General features: G+C 30.2%; 1 protein-coding gene across 2 annotated transcripts in view; it reads right to left on the bottom strand.

Annotated features, from left to right (window-relative positions):
• The window catches only part of Ak1 (Adenylate kinase 1), a 49,182-nt gene extending 32,602 nt beyond the window's left edge, over positions 1 to 16,580 (bottom strand). The window contains exon 1 of one of the 2 annotated variants that reach the window (XM_075305262.1): positions 16,239 to 16,580. In XM_075305262.1, the coding sequence (XP_075161377.1) occupies positions 16,239 to 16,241 (3 nt within the window). In that variant the 5' untranslated portion in view covers positions 16,242 to 16,580. The remainder of the gene's footprint in view (positions 1 to 16,238) is intronic. The other variant, XM_075305264.1, reaches the window with a different exon arrangement.
• Positions 16,581 to 20,997: the final 4,417 nt, after the last annotated feature.

Here is a 20,997-nt window from a genome sequence, read left to right as displayed (position 1 = left end):
TTTTGGAATAACAAATGATTGTTTGAAATAAATTTTTAATTATAAAATAAAAAAAAATGTTAATCACTTTTTCAACTGACTTAGTCTTTCGAATTTGATTAAAAAGTTAATTGTATCAATTGATTTTTTAATTAATAATTTTAAAATTTTCAATCATTTACTTAATTAACTTAATGTTTCTACCTTGATTAAAAAGTTAATTGTATCAGTTAATTTTTTAATTAATAATTTTAAAATTTGCAATTATTTACTTAATTAACTTAATGTTTCTAACTTGATTAAAAGGTTAATTGTATCAATTAATTTATTAATTGAAAACAATTTCAACTTCAATTAACTTTTTAATTGGAAATATTTTGGTGATATTTTTTTCTGTGTAAGGACACGTCCTAGGGGCATTTTAGTAGAAGCACTCCCTAGACAGGTCCTCATGAACCAATCTCGGGCAAACTTTTAGAAATCTGTTTCAGCTTGGTTATCCGAAGCGCACCAGAAATGACAAACTTTTGAAAAATGTTGAACAATGGGTTATTCTGGTAATTCTACTTCACTAACTGTGTAGATCCAATAAGATTTTTATATGACACAAACACGACAAAATGGATCACTGGTACCAGTCCTGTGATAGGTCCGTCAGTGCACCAATTTCCCGTAGGGATGCATTACAAATCATAAACTTTTATAAAAGTTATTTATTTGGCAAAATGTGATGCAAATTAAGTTCAACGGCTGTTGAAGTGGTGGTGGTCCTATGTCAAGCCCATGTTAAATTCATTGCTTCTGCTTCAATTTTGCACCACTGCCGGATCCAAAAAGAAAATTTTTACTACTGTTTTGGCGACGCTTTTTTGCTGAGTAATTTTCAATTATTTTTGCCGCCCGCCGATTAAATCGACTCATCTCCACTGCAACGTAAATTTATTTCACTATATAGATAAAACTGACTGCGCGATTCATTCTCTATGCACTCAAAAACAAATTTTGTGATATCCAAAAATTTTTTGACTTTCACTTAAGCATTTTGGTATTGATTCCGATTTTCCTATATTAGCCAATATTTGAAATTTTTTATCTTTTATCCAACTATTCAGATTCTAATTATTAAAGTAAAGATAATTTATTCAAACAATTTTTTCTTTCCATTAATGAAAATAGCCAAAGGCACACGACGTTGAAGGAGGTTCGCAAATTTCAAAGTGGAGTGTATAAAATAAATGTTGAATAAATGTAGAACGAAAAATTAAAAGAATATATTTAATCAAATTTTCTTCTTAAAAAAGGTATACTGCTTATTGTTATATAAATTTACTGTCCTAAAATTAAGGATGTCTAAACGTTCGTATTAGAACAATATTGTTTTCAGTGCGAGATGTAATATATAAAGTTGAATTAAATTGAAACTTAAATTAAAAAATAATAAATATATTAAAATAATAGTAAAAAGAAATAATAACAGCAATGGACAAGATGGTTAAAGTGACTTAAAAATAGGGTTCATATACAAATTAAAGAAAAGTTAAAATTCCAGTAATTTAATAATAATTAAAATAAAGTTAAAAGCCGGCTATTTGTCCTCACAATCTTCGGATTTATTTATTTTGTTTAGAGAGATATCATGCAAAAAAAATAAAATTCCCTTGGTCTGACTTAAAAAAAAAGTTTTCTTAAGTTTTGTTTTAATGTAGAAAGTGGTCCTGCGAAAAAAATGGATACCCCATTAATATCACTAGTTTACACTGAAAATGTACACATGATGAGAGTCGACTTTTCTTATGTATTTTGATCTGCTGAATTCGAAAAAAAAAATATTTAAATGTTGTTTTTAATGGAACAGTTTTTGAGATATTCCGTTATTTTTAGTTTTTCGCTTTTTTTTCACTAAACAAATTATATCTCGAGTTAGAAATATCCGATTATATTGTTGTTGGTACTTAAATGGAAGGTATTAAGATGACGAATAATCGTGTATAATTGGATCTGTAATAAGTTAAGTGGTTCAAAAAATATGGATGCGAAAAAGCCAAATTTTCAAAAAAAAAAAATTACAATGGACCTTTTCCGCCAGTTTTTTGTAAACTAGTGTATTTGGTCGGAAAGGAAGTTTCCTATTGTCCGATTTTTTTTTCGTTTGTCCACATAATTTTAGAAATCTTCCGAAGAGAAAGGATTGTTTCCATAGGGTTATATGGTACCTATGTTAATACCTCATCCACATAACACTTCCAAAATCCACTTTAACTAGATTTCAACTGTCATTTGCTTTAAAAAAAGGATTTAAAATCCACTTTTAGTAGATTTCGAGCGTAATGTGAATGGGCTATAACGCATTTTCAGAATTTTGGTATTTTCCCATTTATCTTTAGATATAAATGATTTGAATTATGTTAAATTTTCAAAAATCGTTGAGCGTATTCTTAAGAGAAAATTAGGAAACTTAATTGTTCAATACAAGCATGGAAGGTGCGTGGGTAGAATCCATTCCGCGCCTTCCAATCAGTTTCTTCAAAAATCTACATAACGGAACTATTTAACTTATAATCTTGAGGTTAGCAAATTGGTGGTTATATAACGCAGATTGCTGTAGGGTATAATGGAACTCCAATGGAATGATTCGTTTTAGTCGATGCTTTAATTCTTCTTTTTTTTTCAAAATTTAGAGCATCACAAAAGTATGGAATTTTGACATCTTTATGGCGTTTTGTTAGTGGAAACGAATGAATTACCTGAAATAAGAATTCCGTGATCTGATTGTGGAATTTGAAAAATGTTAAAAATTTTAATGCCGTTTAGATATGCAAATGGAGACATGAATATAGACAAGTTTTTTGAACCTTTTGTTAGATAAGATTATTTCATAATGGATTTAGCAAATTCGTAAGCATTGACTAATGTAGTACTGTTTAGAACAGTCATAAGTCTGTCGTGTAGAAAATATTTAACAACAATTCATTTCATTCCTGTATAGAACAAGTCCGGAATGAGAATCCTAATCGGGTTTCATGTGCTGGATATAAGATTATTTAGTTTATATGCCGTCCATAAAGAATATGCGGTATTAGGTTCTTTACTGCAAACTAAATATGGGACAAAAAAATCATGTCAATTAGTCAGACCCAAAACGACCATGGTTCATTTGGGCCCACATATATTAAGTACAAAAATTGCTTTATACAAAAGAATCATATCAAAAGATGTCCAATGCTATTAACATTCCGAATATCATTTTATGTGTCTACTATAAAAGAGAGGGCTAGAATTCAAAAATCCTATTCGAAAGTCTTGAAAGTATCTATTGTTTATGAAGTTGTTTTCTCCGACCATCTTTTTAATGAACGTGCTTTGTCATTAGGATTAGGACATTCGACTTTGAAATGGGTATCTTTACATAAAAGAAAATACTATAGAACTGAAATCAATTTGCCATAAAACAAACGGATTGCAAATTGTCGAAAAACCTACAAAATTGGGCTATAATTATTTTTTTTTTTTTCTGAGAAAACCGAACCATTCTTATAGTATAAGAGTACTTTGGGGACATACTAATACAATATTATTTTGTTTGCTTTTATTAATTATTTTAATTTATTCCAGCATTTAGAGTTTGCGTACGCAAAATAGTTCGTACAATATTCGTAAATCATTTCACCACAAGTTTTATATTTTTTTTTTCAATTTGTATTTTTTTCTGCGACCCGACCTTAAAGTAAAGGAGCACTTTGGGAACAAGTGTAGATACAATTTGGGGACACGTATATGTAAGCCTATTTTGGGGACATACTAATACAATGTTAGGGCTGTTTTCTTTTGGCACTGGATACCCTAAGCCGAGAAGGACTAAAAGGACACGTTTATCCAGGACATCTCAAAAAATATGCAACACTGTCATCAGCTGTTTAAAAACAATCACAGAAAAGAAGTGAAATCTTGCATTTTTAATGTATGAAATGCTCAAATATTTACTGCTGCGATTATTTATGACACTGTACCACTTTGAATTTCATGTTTTTCGAGAAATTAGTCACAATAAATTGCTGTTGGGAATCAAAGAAGCGTCACTTTATCAAAATACAATCTGGTAACATCGGCGCAACTTGCACTGATGAGTTGTTCTGGATAGAACACCAGTGCAACGATGTTCTGTATAGGCCATACAAATGCTGCATCCAGTGCTAAAAGAAAACAGCCCTATTATTTTGTCTGTTTTTGTTATTTATTTTAAATTATTTTGGCATTTAAAGTTTACATAAAAACATTGAATAAGCTGCAATGATCGTGAATAGTGTTTTCCTGCTCATACACTAAAATACGAATTTTCTTACCTGAGAAACGAAATTTTAGAAAAACGCAGTTTTCTTTTGACGCTAAAAAATATTCGTTGCAAAATAATAAAAAATATAGGAAACAATCGTTACAACTATTCTCCTAAATTCAGATTTATTTTCTCTTAACAAAAATACTTTGTAACAAAGGGGAATTTAGTTTGTCTAAAATGTCGCTCCTTACCTCTTAAAGGGTAAGAACACTTTATGGACATGTATGAGACCAATTTGGGGACATGTATGTATATGTAAGACTACTTTGGGGACATATTAATACAATATTATTTTTTTGTTATTTATTTTAAATTATTCCAGTAAATATTTAACAAGCCGCAAGAATTGTGAGAAGTGTTTCGCTCATATGGTTTTGACCTTTACCACATAATTTATATTTTTCCGATATTTCCAATCATACGGTAGTTCTTTATTTTGTTATTTTATCTACCGAGTATAAATCTTACAGATGAATTAGGTAATTAATCAAAACCATATTCTTAATTGCGATTTTTCAGCGAAAACCGAACAGACCTTAAAGAGTAAGATCACTTTGGGGACATGTATGAGACGAATATGGGGGCATACACCCAAAGAAAAAATTCTTTCCTCCGGAACGGAATTTTAGGCAAAAGAATTTTCCCTTTGTTAAAAAGTATTTTCTTTAAGAGCAAATAAACTCGAATTTATGAGAAGCATTAACGATTATCTCCAGTCTTTTTCATTAGGTTTTAACCCTCTAATGCCCAAGCCCGCCTTTAGCTTTTAGTATAACACACCTTAAGACAACCAAAATGGACAAAATAAAAAGAAAACTTATTTGAAACTATTCAAGAGGCTTTTCAGCATATGCTGAATTGTACCGTATACATTTTTCTTGTTTAGTTCTCTTGTTTTTGTGTCGTTAACATTGAAAATTAGCTGGCAAACAAATTGGGGCATTAGAGGGTAAAAGAATTTTAAAATTTCGTTCCTAAGAAAAGAAAACTCTTCCTTCAGTGTACTTAATACTGTAGCTTTGCGTAAAAATTTTACAAAAGTTGTAAAGTTCGTGAGCAGTGTTTCGCTTTATAAGCAAAACCATTTTTAGGATATATCACATTGTACAACTAGTGAAATTATTTCATTAATTAATACATTGGGGTAAGTCAAAACACCCAAAGAAAAAATACTTTTATCAGAAACTGGATGGTATAATTAAATACGTTCAAAAACTGGAAATGCATTATGTATTTTAAGAGAGTTTAAGAGAGGCCATAGCTTCTAGTTGCTAATTTTATTATAAACAATAAGTTAAGTAATAAATAAATAAACAGCTAAAGAGATCTCAATATTGGATTCATCATCTAAGTGAGTCTGAACACACAATTTTTTTTTTTTGTAATTCAATCACGAAGTTAATTGATCCAATTAATTTTTTTATTGAAATGTCTTCAATCACGAAAATGATAGTATCAATCACAGTTTTAATTGAAAATTAAAAAATATTTGATTAAAAAATTAATTGATTTAATTTGAAAATTTCAATTAATTTTTTGATTGATTCAATTAAAAACTTAATTGATGTTGATTGAAAAACTCAATTTTTTGAATTAAAATGGTAACTATTTTCAGTTACTTTCTAATCTAACTTTGGGTTCTTAGTTTGATTTAAAAAATATATATTTTATAATAATTTTCTCTTTAAAAATTTACTTTTTTACTGACTTACCCGCATTTTCTGGAAGCTCCGTTAGTGCTACGTTAGCTAACGAACCGTACAATGGACATGTTTGTCATCTTGCCTATATATTCCATACGCCAGTTAGGAACTTAACTGCTAGAATTTTTTCTGTTAAAGTTAACCGAAGAGAAGATATTTCGATTTTAATTTCTGCACAAAAAAAAATTTTTTTCTGATTCAATCACGAAATTAATTGATCCAATTAATTTTTAATTGAAATGTCTTCAATCACAGAAATGATAGTATCAATTAAAAAATTAATTGAAGGTCAATTAAAAAGTTAATTGATCCAATTAAAAAATTAATTGGTACTATTATTTTTGTGATTGAATTTTGTTTCAATTAAAAAATTTGTTGAATCAATTAAATTTTTAATTGAATATTTTTTAAAACTCAATTAAAATTTTAATTGGAAAAATGTTCGTGAAATTTTTTGTGTGTGTGTTAACTGGGAGTTAAAGTCTAACCGAGATACATGAAAATGGCCGTTAGTCTTCCGAGTTTGATGTTAATTGAATCAACTAATTTTTTAATTAAAAATTTTAAAAATTTCAATCATTAACTTAATAAACTTAAGGGTTCTTTCTTGATTAAAAAATTGAAAAAATTTTCAACTTTAGTCAACTTTTTAATTGGAAATATTTTGGTGATATTTTTTTGTGAAGTAAGAGGCTGCCAGTCGTACGTATTCTAGCCCGCTTTAATTTAAATCAATTTGATTGAATTTGTTCTTCCTTTTTTAATATAATAGGCGTATCAATTTGGAAAATAACAGACAAAAATTTGTTTTCTGATTCAATCACGAAATTAATTGATCCAATTAATTTTTTAAATGAAATGTCTTCAATCACGAAAATGATAGTATCAATTACAGTTTTAATTGGGCCTAGAAAAAATTCTTGACTAAAAAATTAATTGGCTTCATTAGCAAATTTCAATTAATTTTTTAATTGATTCAATTAAAAATTTAATTGATGTAGATTGCAAAACTCAATTAATTTTTTAATTAAAAAAGGTAATTATTTTCAATTACTTTCTGAATTGGCTAGAGTTTTTATTTGAATTCACAATTGTTTGTTTGAAATACATTTGTAATTAAAAATTACAAAAATTTTCATCACTTTTTTAACTGACTTACGGCCATTTTCATGTAGCTCCGTTAGGCTTTAACTGCCACTTAACAAATAGTAAATAACAAATATCTTCTCTCCGGATAAATTTAACAGAAAAATTTTCAGCAGCTAAGTTCCTAACTGACATATGGAATATATTGACAAGGTGACAGAAATGTTCATAGTATGGTTTAAAAGTTCGTTAGCTAACGTAGCACTAACGGTGCTTCATAAAAATGGGGGTTAGTCTTCCGAATTTGATTAAAACGCTAATTGTATCAATAATTTTTTTAATTAAAAATTTCAAAAATTTCGACTTAATTAACTTACTTTCTATCTTGATTAAAAAGTTAATTATAAATTAATAATAAATTAATTTATTCATTGAAAAATTTTTCAACTTCAGTTAACTTTTTAATAGGAAATATTTTGGTGATATTTTTTTCTGTGAAGTCAAAATATCCTCCTTACTATTCTATAATAAAGTAAATATATTTAAATTAATATTATTTACTATTTCACGGTTATAGAAAATAATGTATCTTCACTAATATCTGGAAGAAAAATAGCTTCAATATTAGAAATCAAATAAATAATGGGTTGGATGTTTTCTTTTTGTTTTTTTTTTATATGAAGCTAATCAAAGGGTTGATACCTCTTAATTTGTAACCATCAATGAATATTTAACCTACCCCTCTTCAACCAGTAGTCAATGTCAAATCAGTTGGTCGCGTGACCTGTCAACTAAACACACAAATAATTTTAGAGATATGTTAAATTTTCTATATGACATTAAAACAAGACTTTGCAAATTTATTGACTGTCATTGGGTTTCATTGTTTGCTACTACTATGAATATTCAGATCAACTTGTGCATAAATATTGAAAATGCAATATTGACAAGATACTAATAATAGAGTAAACCAAGACGACATCTCAACATAACCTCTGGAAACTTCCAATCGTCCATTCAAAATAGATGTGTTTTTATTTAATGACAAAAATATGTAGATTATTACAAAACAAAAAATCTCCATATCAAATACATACAATAATTTTCAGTTAGGTTTTATTTATTCTTAAATAGCTTGTATACTTAAATACAGTAATACACTGAAAAAAATATTGTCGTGAGATCAAAGATTTCGTGTATTTAAAATACGAATGCAAATTTTGCTTAGCATAGAAGGCGCATTTCTCTAATATAAAGTTTTTTTCCTTGTCCAAAAGTCGATAAACTTTTCAATGAAGTCGTATTGTCCTTATGATTAAGTGATTTGGCTTAAAAATGGGTATCATAATATGAAAGAAAAAATGTTTGGGCTAAGGTCAACTTGACTTTAATAATTCAAAAAAATTCTTTAAATTTAATGAAATTGTCTTTATATTTGTTGTCTTTTTGCATCTTGACTACAAAGCAAAAAATCGTTCAGATATAGGACATGTTTTTCAACACTTTATTTTAAAGAAGCTTTTTACTTGAAACATAGCATAATTTCTACTGGAAGTCGAGTCTTAACTTGGAAAATAAAGTTGTCGTTAACTCGGTTTTAAAGGACTTTGATAGCATATGAAGAAAAAAAGCTGAGAAAGTTAAAAATTAAAATTTTGCTTCCTAGAAGCAAGTACACAAAACCCAAATTTAAAAGAGAATTGTGTCTTAAAAGTATCTTTTGTATTTTCCGCTTCTTTGGCTCGGAATCAATACCAAATTTTTTAAAGTAAAGACAAAATCTTTGGAACCGGGCATGCTTTTATTTGTCAGTGTAGGTATGTCTTTTATTTGTTTGTATAACCATCACCCTAGGATGGTGATGATGGTATAATAAGTTTGCCATTTCGTTTGTTAGTTACATCGATATATCAATTTCCTATTACTATATATTATTGATCAGGGAGACATTCTAAGACGATATAACGGCGCTACAGCCTCCAATAATAGGGCTGTTTTCTTTTATCACTGGATATCCTAAGCCGTGAATACTCGTTTATGCAGGACATCTCCAAAAATATGCAACACTGTCATCAGCTGTTTAAAAACAATCACAGAAAATAAGTGAAATCTTGCATTTTTAATGAATGAAATGCTCCAATTAGTAATAAATATTTACTGCTGCGATTATTTATGACACTGTACCACTTTGAATTTCATGTTTTTCGATAAATTAGTCACAATAAATTGCTATTGTGAGTAGAAGAAGCGTCACTTTATCAAAATGCAATCTGACAACACCGGCGCGACTTGCACTGATGAGATGTTCTAGATAGCCCATACAAATGTTGCATCCAGAGCTAAAAGAAAACAGCCCTAATGAAGCTATCATGCTGAAATTTTACACAATCTCGTCTGGTACTGGATACAAATTTCTCATGAGATATACCGAACACCTTTCGTCAAAAAAAGTCAAAAGTTTCGAAATCGATTTTTTGTAAAGGTCGGTACTCTGTTCGGTTTTCGCACTTGAAACTCCATTTTTCCATTTGTGATACTTTGTTTTTTTTTCGAGTTGAAAAACTGACGTAAATCGATCAGTCAGTGATTTCATAACATGGCGCCATTTGCAATGTGAATTAAGAAATAATTTATTTATTAAACTGATGTTTGTGAATTTATAATGCAAAAGCGGATCGGATTATTATTTAACAAGTAAGGAAAGTCTAAAGTCGGGCGGGGCCGACTATATTATACCCTGAACAACTTTGTAGATCTAAATTTTCGATACCATATCACATCCGTCAAATGTGTTGGGGACTATATATAAAGGTTTGTCCCAAATACATACATTTAAATATCACTCGATCTGGACAGAATTTGATAGACTTCTACAAAATCTATAGACTCAAAATTTAAGTCGGCTAATGCACTAGGGTGGAACACAATGTTAGTTCGCAAAAGTTTATTTATGATTTATCGCTCGATATATATGTATTAGAAGTTTAGGAAAATTATAGTCACTTTTACAACTTTTCGACTAAGCAGTGGCGATTTTACAAGGAAAATGTTGGTTTTTTGACCATTTTTGTCGAAATCACAAAAACATATATATCGGAGCTGTATCTAAATCTGAACCGATTTCAACCAAATTTGGCACACATAGCTACAATGCTAATTCTACTCCCTGTGCAAAATTTCAACTAAATCGGAGTTAAAAATTGGCCTCTGTGGTCATATGAGTGTAAATCGGGTGAAAACTATATATGGGAGCTATATCTAAATCTGAACCGATTTCAACCACATTTTGGCACGCATAACTACAATGTTAATTCTACTCCCTGTGCAAAATTTCAATTAAATCGGAGTAAAAGATTGGCCTCTGTGGTCATATGAGTGTAAATCGGGCGAACGATATATATGGGAGCTATATCTAAATCTGAACCGATTTCAATAAAATTTGGCACACTTGATTGGCCTCTGTGGTCATATGAGTGTAAATCGGGCGAAATCTATATATGGGAGCTATATCTAAATCTGAACCGATTTCAACCACATTTTGGCACGCATAGCTACAATGTTAATTCTACTCCCTGTGCAAAATTTCAATTAAATCGGAGTAAAAGATTGGCCTCTGTGATCATATGAGTGTAAATCGGACGAACGATATATATGGGAGCTATATCTAAATCTGAACCGATTTCAATAAAATTTGGCACACTTGACTACACTACTAATCGTACTCCTAGTGCAAAATTTCAACCAAATTGGGGCAAAACTCTGGCTTCTGGGACCGTATTAGTCCATATCGGGCGAAAGATATATATGGGAGCTATATCTAAATCTGAACCGATTTCAATAAAATTTAGCACACTTGACTATAGTATTAATTGTTCTTCTTGTGTAAAATTTTAAGCAAATTAGGGTAAAACCCTGGCTTCTGGGGCCATATAAGTCCATATCGGGCGAAATATATATATGGGAGCTATATCTAAATCTGAACCGATTTCAATAGGGTTCTATTCTGAGCCAAAACACATACTTGTGCCAAATTTGAAGTCGATTGGACTAAAACTGCGACCTAGACTTTGATTACAAAAATGTGTTCACGGACAGACGGACATGGCTATATATACTCATAGAAAAAAGTCTGCTAAAAACAGCAGTCGATGTCTGCTGTTATATTTTTGTACTTCAGGGCCAAGTGAATAACAATTTATAAAATTTTTAGGTTATAAATTTTTCCCCAAAGCATATTTAAGAACCAAAAGTAGTTTTTGGTATATTTTTGCACTGTAATATACCTACAAGCTCCTAAATACGATCAGCAAACATTTTGTTTGCTGTTATGCCTCAATTCGATAAATATTCAGATTTTTGGTCAAATACTATAGATATTCATAAAATATTGTTTTAATTATGTTAGGATAGCTCCTAAGTTGACATTTTTATTTGTTTTAGCCAAAATAAAACATGTTTTAGTATAATCGAGCTTCAAAAATAGCAGGAAATGTTTGCTATTTCAGCAAACAGTGACTGCTGTCCCTTTTTCAGCAGACTTTCTGCTGTTTTAGCAGACTTTTCTGCTGTCCCTACTAACAAATTTCTTTGTGTGTAGACTCAGGAGCCGACCCTGCACATTTTTGCCAAAGACACCATGTGTCTATCTCGTCTCCTTCTGGGTGTTGCAAACATATGCACTAACTTATAATACCCTGTTCCACAGTGTGGCGCAGGGTATAAAAATGTAATCTGATCGATTGATAAAACAAAGTATAACATGGAGTTGTATTTCCGTAATAAACTAGCAACCAACATCTAGCCGCTCGCTACTATATTGTAGAACATAATGTATAAAACATTAAATTTAAACATAAATGTTAACAAAATAAAAGCTTGATTTGGTGAATTATATTTTACAATCGTTTCATTTGTACTGGCAACGGGATAAACACAAAACAAAACGTTAACAAAAGGAGCACAGCAATTGATGTTGCAAAACAAGCATTAGCACTTCCACCAACATGTATAGCTCCGGAGTAGCAATGGATGGACAGAGTACCGGCCTTAATCTTTGAAAATCAAGTTTTAACGAAAAAGTCGAAATCCCGACATTATATAAACATTTCTATTGTAACTCTGAGACTATCTATAACCGATGTTTTAAAAAGGGTACATATGTGCAGACAAGAGCTGAATATGGGTGTGTAAAATTATCCGATTTAATTGTAGCTCAAAAATTAAAAAAAGTTGGAATGACGAAATGTCTCTCGTTTTCACTGTCTCAATTTATTTTCTGGGAAACGAAATTTTAAAGCAACGAAACAGCTGAAATGTAAAATTATTCGATTTAATTGTAGCTCAAAAATTAAAAAAAAGTTGGAATGACGAAATGTCTCTCTTTTTCATTGTCTCAATTTATTTTCTGGGAAACGAAATTTTAGAGCAACGAAATTGTCTTTTTAAACTTTCTAAATAAAGGGTGATTTGTTAAGAGCTTGATAATTTAAAAAAAAAAAAAAAACGCATAAAATTTGCAAAATCTCATCGGTTCTTTATTTGAAACGTTAGATTGGTCCATGACATTTACTTTTTGAAGATAATTTCATTTAAATGTTGACCGCGGCTGCGTCTTAGGTGGTCCATTCGGAAAGTCCAATTTTGGGCAACTTTTTCGAGCATTTCGGCCGGAATAGCCCGAATTTCTTCGGAAATGTTGTCTTCCAAAGCTGGAATAGTTGCTGGCTTATTTCTGTAGACTTTAGACTTGACGTAGCCCCACAAAAAATAGTCTAAAGGCGTCAAATCGCATGATCTTGGTGGCCAACTTACCGGTCCATTTCTTGAGATGAATTGTTCTCCGAAGTTTTCCCTCAAAATGGCCATAGAATCGCGAGCTGTGTGGCATGTAGCGCCATCTTGTTGAAACCACATGTCAACCAAGTTCAGTTCTTCCATTTTTGGCAACAAAAAGTTTGTTAGCATCGAACGATAGCGATCGCCATTCACCGTAACGTTGCGTCCAACAGCATCTTTGAAAAAATACGGTCCAATGATTCCACCAGCGTACAAACCACACCAAACAGTGCATTTTTCGGGATGCATGGGCAGTTCTTGAACGGCTTCTGGTTGCTCTTCACTCCAAATGCGGCAATTTTGCTTATTTACGTAGCCATTCAACCAGAAATGAGCCTCATCGCTGAACAAAATTTGTCGATAAAAAAGCGGATTTTCTGCCAACTTTTCTAGGGCCCATTCACTGAAAATTCGACGTTGTAAGTCTATTCATGATGAAATGTCAAAGCATACTGAGCATCTTTCTCTTTGACACCACGTCTGAAATCCCACGTGATCTGTCAAATACTAATGCATGAAAATCCTAACCTCAAAAGAATCACCCTTTACAATCAGCAAACATTCTGTTGTCTGTTGTTATTCTTTAATTTGAGAAATATTCAGATTGTTTAGCAAATACAAGACATATTCTTAATATATTATTTTTATTATGTTAAGATAGCACCAAGATTACTTTTTTGTTTGTTTCAGCCGAGATATAACATGGTTTATTGCAATTAAGTTAGGTTAGGTTAGGTTAAAGTGGCAGCCCGATTAAGTTTCAGGCTCACTTAGACTATTCAGTCCATTGGAATACCACATTAACTAAAAGTACCTAAAACATATGGGCACTTCTAGTTTTAACCGCTGAACCTTCTCGGTTATTTTCTTCTGTTGAACCAACCAGATTGTCCCAAAAACATTAGCAGACTGTTTAAGTTAACGTTTTCCTGGTCCGCCAGTAATCTAAAGTTATATGCCCCTAAAATTCGCTTACGCCTTACACAAAATGCAAGACACTCACACAAGAGGCGTTTAATTGATTCCTTTTCCTCCGCATCATGACAGCTCACACAATAGTCATTATACTTCGCGCCAATAGTTTTTGCAAAATCGTCTATCAGGCAGCGACCCGTTATAGCAGGAGTGATATCTGACGTCTCGAGAACACTAGCATATCTAGTGTGCGGTTTAAGTTTAAATGAGGCCATATTTGCTTGGTGTGGTTACAACCCTTGCAATTCTCCTATCGAACATATGCCATCATAACAGCCCTCTCACGCAGTAAGAGCTTGCAGGTAGCCAGAGGCATACCAACAGATTCTAGTTCCCCCGGAATATGTAAGGTAGTCCCTAGCCTTGCTAACTCATCCGCTTCGCAGTTCCCCGGTATGTTCCTATGGCCTATATTAGGTGAATATTGTGCTGTTCAGCCATCTCGTTCAGAGATTTGCGGCAGTCGATGGCCGTTTACGAGTTAAGGAACACAGACTCCAAGAATTTAATTGCAGATTTTAATTGTCTGAGTATATATTAATGCCAACATTATTTGGAACATTACTTCTCAGCCAATTCGCCAACTCTCTTATTGCTAATATTTCAGCCGGAAAAACACTACAGTGATTAGGTAATCCTTTCGCTATTGGAAGTTCCAGATCTTTAGAATATACTCCGAAACCCGCTTGTCCATCCAATTTGGAGCCATCAGTGTAGAATGAAATTAAGTTCAAAAAATAGCAGATTGTATTTGCTCTTTCTGCAGATGTTTTGGTATTTTAGCAGATTTTTCTGCAGCATCTACTAACAAATTTCTTTGGGTGAAGGCCTTTCGCAAGTTGTCGCAAAATTTTTTTTCGTTCCTACGAAACGAAATTTTAGAGCAAGGAAGTTTTCTTTTATTGGCAAATTTTTCTCGTTAAAAGTGGGTATTAAGTTCGAGCTTATCGGCTAAAATCGCCAATTTGTGACGATTATTTTTCTTTAATAATCAATTTTACGAATTCGCAAAACGCACAATTCCCTCAACCTCTATCTTCTGAACCATAATATGAAATTTTTGTACATAGCTTTTATGGATAAGAAATTTAATTGGAAGAATTTTCATAAAAAAAAATAATTGTTCAAAAGTTATTGACAATTCAAATTTTGCGAATTCGTAAACCAGAATATGGGGGATACCCACCTAAAGGTGAGTACTATGTTCGTATTTTTCACCAAAACACTAAATTAAAAGTACAAAAATCTATTTGATAAAGTCTTGTGAAATAATGAATGGAAAAGACGTAAGGAATTGATTGTGAACACTTTTTTTATTTATAATTAATTTTAAAAAAGTAACCATGAAAACAAGCTGATTTTCAGCTTGAAAAATGAACATAGTACTTAGCTTTAAAGGTAAAAACCCTTTACGGTGGTCATTGCACACGTTTGTTTCATACGTACTAGCTTTAGTTTGAAATAACTTTAAAAACACAAGAAAACTTTGTTGGTCCAAAAATTTCGTTTCCCACAAAAAGCTGAGTACTGTGTTCAATTTTCAAGTTGAAAATCAGCTTTTTTTTAAATAAATAATTTTAAAATATAAAACTATTTGCAATCAATTCCTTGGATCTTTTCCATCCATTATTTAGCAAGACTAGATCAAAATATAGTCGTCTTCATAAATATATTTGTGCTTTTAATTTAGTGTTTTGGTGAAAAAACCGAACATAGTACTCACCTAAAGGAATTAATTTTTTGCGTGTACTTTCCCTGGTCCTTTTGTTTATTCAATTCACCATTCAACGACATTGGTTTCGTACATTTTAACGGTTAATTGTGCGTTGACATCTCACACGTATTCACGGTCAATGTGCGAGAAAAATGAACTTGATTTTGTAAGCGACGAGAGAGAAAACAAAAACAAATCAGGTCAAGGTCGAATAAAATCTTCGACAACAACCAAATGTCCTAGTCATGTGAATTCCATTTTTCTTTACGAAAGACACAAGCAAATTTTTATAGGGAATGAGGGAGAAAGGCAAAAAAAGGAAATTGCATGGATTTTTATCGGTAGGTTAGTAAAAGGAGAAAAGCAATATAAAAAATCAGCAGAATTCATTTCAACGAAAGTAATAAAAGTTGTTTTCTTTGCCAAATATTCTATATATAAAGTTTATAGCATGTGATTTCAAAACGACATATTGGAGTAAGTGTGTGGGGGAATTAGGGCAGTGTTAATTCTTTTCACATGCCCGCCCGTTTAAAGACCTTTGTTTTTTTTTTTTTTGTGGATGTTCACCTTCCTTTGGAGTGGCCATCTCAAGATCGAAGATATTACTCACCATGATGATTTAAGTTTGTGCGGTTTAAATATAAGAAATAAACGATAAATTTATATTTTGTTTTTATTTATATCACGCTACAATGCGTTAACGATGCTTGTTATGCGTTTATAACTTTGTTTCCGCGGAACAAATGAAAATCTAATTTCTGTTTTGAAATTAAGTTAACACACACGGACGTTACGTAGTAGGGACTAACGATAGCAGTGAACAAACGAACCCACACCGACTGACTGACCGAACGAAGAAAATTTCAATGTTGGAAATTTAAAGGAGGTGAAAAGGCGAAAATAAAAGAGAACGCAGCACAAGTGAGATAGTAAGATTTTACCGTTCTCGGCGATTTTTCATTCAGTTGCGTTCTGCTACTAAATCGTCTTTTTTCGTATGATTGTAATTTTCCCCCAAAAAGCTACATAGTAAATATATGTTCGTATGTGTGTACCTTTAGTGGGGACCATTTTCCTCTGTTGTCCGTACTCATTGTAGTTGTTGCTGTTGTAATTGTTGATTTTTGTTTTATAGCAAAGCTTTTCAATCAATGAAATTTCTTTGAGTACTTTCACACAAACTTTATTTATATCCAGGAAAGTGAGAGCTTTTATAATGTGTACGTTTGACTCCGCTTTGTTATTAACTTGTAAAGCTCTTTGACATTTGACTCTCTGATACCTATGTTGTGTTTATTGTATGAAAAGTCCTAAAGAGGATTTGAAAGGAAACGTCACGCCAAATATATCATCAGTGTTGCCACATATATTGTAACTACTCTACAACATGGGGTCTATGTGGGGCTATGTCAAAACAGGGACTGATAGAAACCAAATTTGGCATAGTTCTTTGTGGTCTAATTCTACATAATTAACATTTTTATTTTCTAAACCATAATTATTCTATTCAAAGCTTGCGCACATTTATTTAGGCAAAAGCCGACTACGAAAAACCTTTTTTCGGAAGGCTCAAGTGTTATTTACTTTGAATTACCCGTATTTTTTAGCGTATTTCTCCTGATAATTGGTTGATAGTTTCGCTGCAAGTAGAGGATGGGGAATGAAGTAATTCCGAAACGGCCATCCATCCAATCATCATGCAGTCTATAGAGCTTTGCCCAAATAAATTTGACAAAAATAATTTTCCTCTTTTAGGTAAGCTACTCTCGTAGTTTAATCAACGCATAGTTTTAAACTCAAATCAAAACAACAAGAAATAAAATTTTGACAAAATTTTCTATAGAAATAAAATTTTGACAAAATTTTCTGTAGAAATAAAATTTTGACAACATTTTCTATAGAAATAAATTTTTGACAAAAATTTCTATAGAAATAAAATTTTGACAAAATATTCTATAGAAATAAAATTTTGAAAAAATTTTCTATAAAAATAAAATTTTGACAAAATATTCTATAGAAATAAAATTTTGACAAGATTTTCTATAGAAATAAATTTTAGACAACATTTTCTATAGAAATAAAATTTTGACAATTTTTTTTAATAGTAATATTTTTTTTTCTATAGAAATAACATTTTGACAAAATTTTCTATAGAAACAAAATTTTGAGAAAATGTTCTATAGAAATAAAATTTTTACAAAATCTTCAATAAAAAAAATTGACAAGATTTTCTATAGAAATAAAATTTTGACAAAAAAAAAAATCTATAGAAATAAAATTTTGACAAAATTTTCTATAGAAGTAAAATTTTGACAAAATTTTCTATAGTAAAAAAATTTTGACAAAATTTTCTATAGAAATAAAATTTTGACAAAATTTTCTATAGCAAAAAAATTTTAGCAAACTTTTCTATAGAAATAAAATTTGGACAAAATTTCTATAGAAATACAAATTTGAGAAAATTTTCTACAGAAATAAAATGTTGACAAAATTTACTATAGAAATAAAATGTTGACAAAATTTTCAAATTTCAAATTCAAATTTTCTACAAAAAATTTCTTTAGAAATAAAATTTTGACAAAATTTTCTATAAAAATAACTTTTTGACAAAATTTGCTATAGAAATAAAATGTTGACAAAATTTTCAATAGAAATAAAATTTTTACAAAATTTTCTATAGAAAAAAATTTTTGAGAAAATGTTCTATAGAAATAAAATGTTTACAAAATCTTCTATAAAAAAAATTGACAAGATTTTCTATAGAAATAAAATTTTGACAAGATTTTCTATAGAAATAAAATTTTGACAAAATTTTCTAAAGAAATAAAATTTTGACAAAATTTTCTATAGAAATAAAATTTTGACAAAAATTTCTATAGCAATAAAATTTTAACAAAATTTTCTATAGAAATAAAAAAAAAAAATTCTATAGAAATAGAAATTTTATAAAATTTTCTACAGAAATAAAATGTTGTCAAAATTTACTATAGAAATAAAATGTTGACAAAATTTTCAAATTCAAATTTTCTACAAAAATCTTCTTTAGACATAAAATTTTGACAACATTTTCTATAAAAATAACTTTTTGACAAAATTTTCTATAGAAGTAACATTTTGACAAAATTTCCCATAGAAATAAAATTTTGACAAAATTTTCTATAGAAATAAAATGTTGACAAAATTTTCAATAGAAATAAAATTTTTACAAAATTTTCTAAAAAATATTTTTCATTAGAAATAAAATTTTACCAAATTTTCTATAGCAATAAAATTTTGACAAAATTTTCTATAGAAATTAATAGTGTTAGGCATTGTAGTTCAATGTAGTGATCGCTCACTTTAGCTCTTTTTCGATCAACTAATTAGTTCGGTCAGTGAGTTCATTAGTTCACTTTCGGTCAGTGGCCGGTTCATTTCAACTTCTGTTGTTGCTTTCTTCAGAATCCCGAACAGCTTATAAAAAAGATCGATACGAGCATAAAGGCAGAAAATTGTACAAATATTAAGGAAATCGAAAATAACTGAGCGAACAAACTGATACAATGTGCTGAGTTGGCTAAACTGACATGGTGAACGGAAAAGAACGATAGATGTGAACTAGTTCAGCTCTCTCATTTCAGTGAACCGTTCAATTGAAGCAGTTCGTTCGCGAACTACCCAACTCAAGAAATTAAATTTTGACAAAATTTCTATAGAAATATAATTTTGAGAAAATTTTCTACAGAAATAAAATTTTTTTTTTATACTATTTTTATTGTTTGAATGAATTCATTTTACACAATAATTTAATAATTATATTTTAAGAGTTCAGTTACATAACACAACTTTTCAACTTAAACATAATTTTTAAACTTTGAATAATTTATGGTATCTAAATAACAAATGAAACGGGGAATATTAATGAAGGAAAAAACCCCGTGAATCTTCCATACAGAAATAAAATGTTGACAAAATTTACTATAGAAATAAAATGTTGACAAAATTTTCAAATTTCAAATTCAAATTTTCTACAAAAATGTTCTTTACAAATAAAATTTTGACAAAATTTTCTATAAAAATAACTTTTTGACAAAATTTTCTATAGAAGTAACATTTTGACAAAATTTCCCATAGAAATAAAATTTTGACAATATTTTCTATAGAAATAAAATGTTGACAAAATTTTCAATAGAAATAAAATTTTTACAAAATTTTCTACAAAAATAAAATTTTTTTAAAAATTTTCATTAGAAATAAAATTTTACCAAATTTTGACAAAATTTTCTATAGAAATTAAATTTTGACAAAATTTCTATAGAAATATAATTTTGAGAAAATTTTCTACAAAAATAAAATGTTGACAAAATTTGCTATAGAAATAAAATTTTACAGAATAAGATGTTTTTATTTGGTAAAATTTTCTTCAATTTTTGCTAGATTATTTTTGGCTCGAATGGCAACCGCGAGCCTGTACCAAAACATGGATATTTGTCACTGGTATTTGTGGGCCTAATATGTTAGACCTCTAGATTTTAATATCAGGCAAATCGAATAAACATGCAGGTTTCTAGAAGACCACGAAGTCAAATCGGGCAATCGGTCTATTTGAGGGGTGTTTAGACGCTGAAGAGATCAAAACGGTAGGATGGTTTATTGGGGCTGTATGAAAGCCTAGACCGAAATAGTCATTTTTAGCATTTGAAACACTTGCAGATAAAACAAACGTATATGTGCGAAATTTCAGAACAATAATAGTGCTATTATTGAAGGCAAAAGTGTGATTACAACAGACAGACGGGCACCCATAGATCGTCTGAGAATTTCTCCCTGGTCAAAGCTATATACACATATGTATAAGGGGAATCGATATTTCGATGTAGTACTAACGGAATAGCAAACTTACTGTACCCCCATGATGGTTGTAAAAAATATTGATATATTGGTCAGAATCTGGACTAGAATCCTCCACAATGCCGGCTTACATTGTTGAGGGTAAAAATTAATACATGACATCTGACTCATTCTTACTGATGCTAATACCAGCGTATTTGCATCAAATGCAAGTCCTTACATTTGAATGATATTTGTTTATAAATGGATTTATCGGCAATTCTTAACGGGAACAATGGCTCTATTATCGACTAAAAGCTGCCTTTTATACATGTAAATAACATAATATTTGTTTGTTTCAACTATTGCTATATTATACACAGTCATTTTTTGCGATTCAAGATAATACCGCTGTTGTTTATAAAATCATATTCTCTGAGAAAAACAACAAACCCCAAACATATTCTGCCACAATTTTATCCAAACAAAAGCATTTACGCTCTTCTTTGGAGTGATAGGAACAAGACAACATAATGTGCTACAACACATGAATCAATTAT

Source organism: Haematobia irritans, chromosome 4 (assembly GCF_050003625.1).
Source record: "Haematobia irritans isolate KBUSLIRL chromosome 4, ASM5000362v1, whole genome shotgun sequence".
NCBI classification, from domain to species: Eukaryota; Metazoa; Arthropoda; class Insecta; order Diptera; family Muscidae; genus Haematobia; species Haematobia irritans.
The sequence above is the reverse complement of the archived record's forward strand: the minus strand, read 5'-3'. Positions and strand labels throughout refer to the sequence as shown.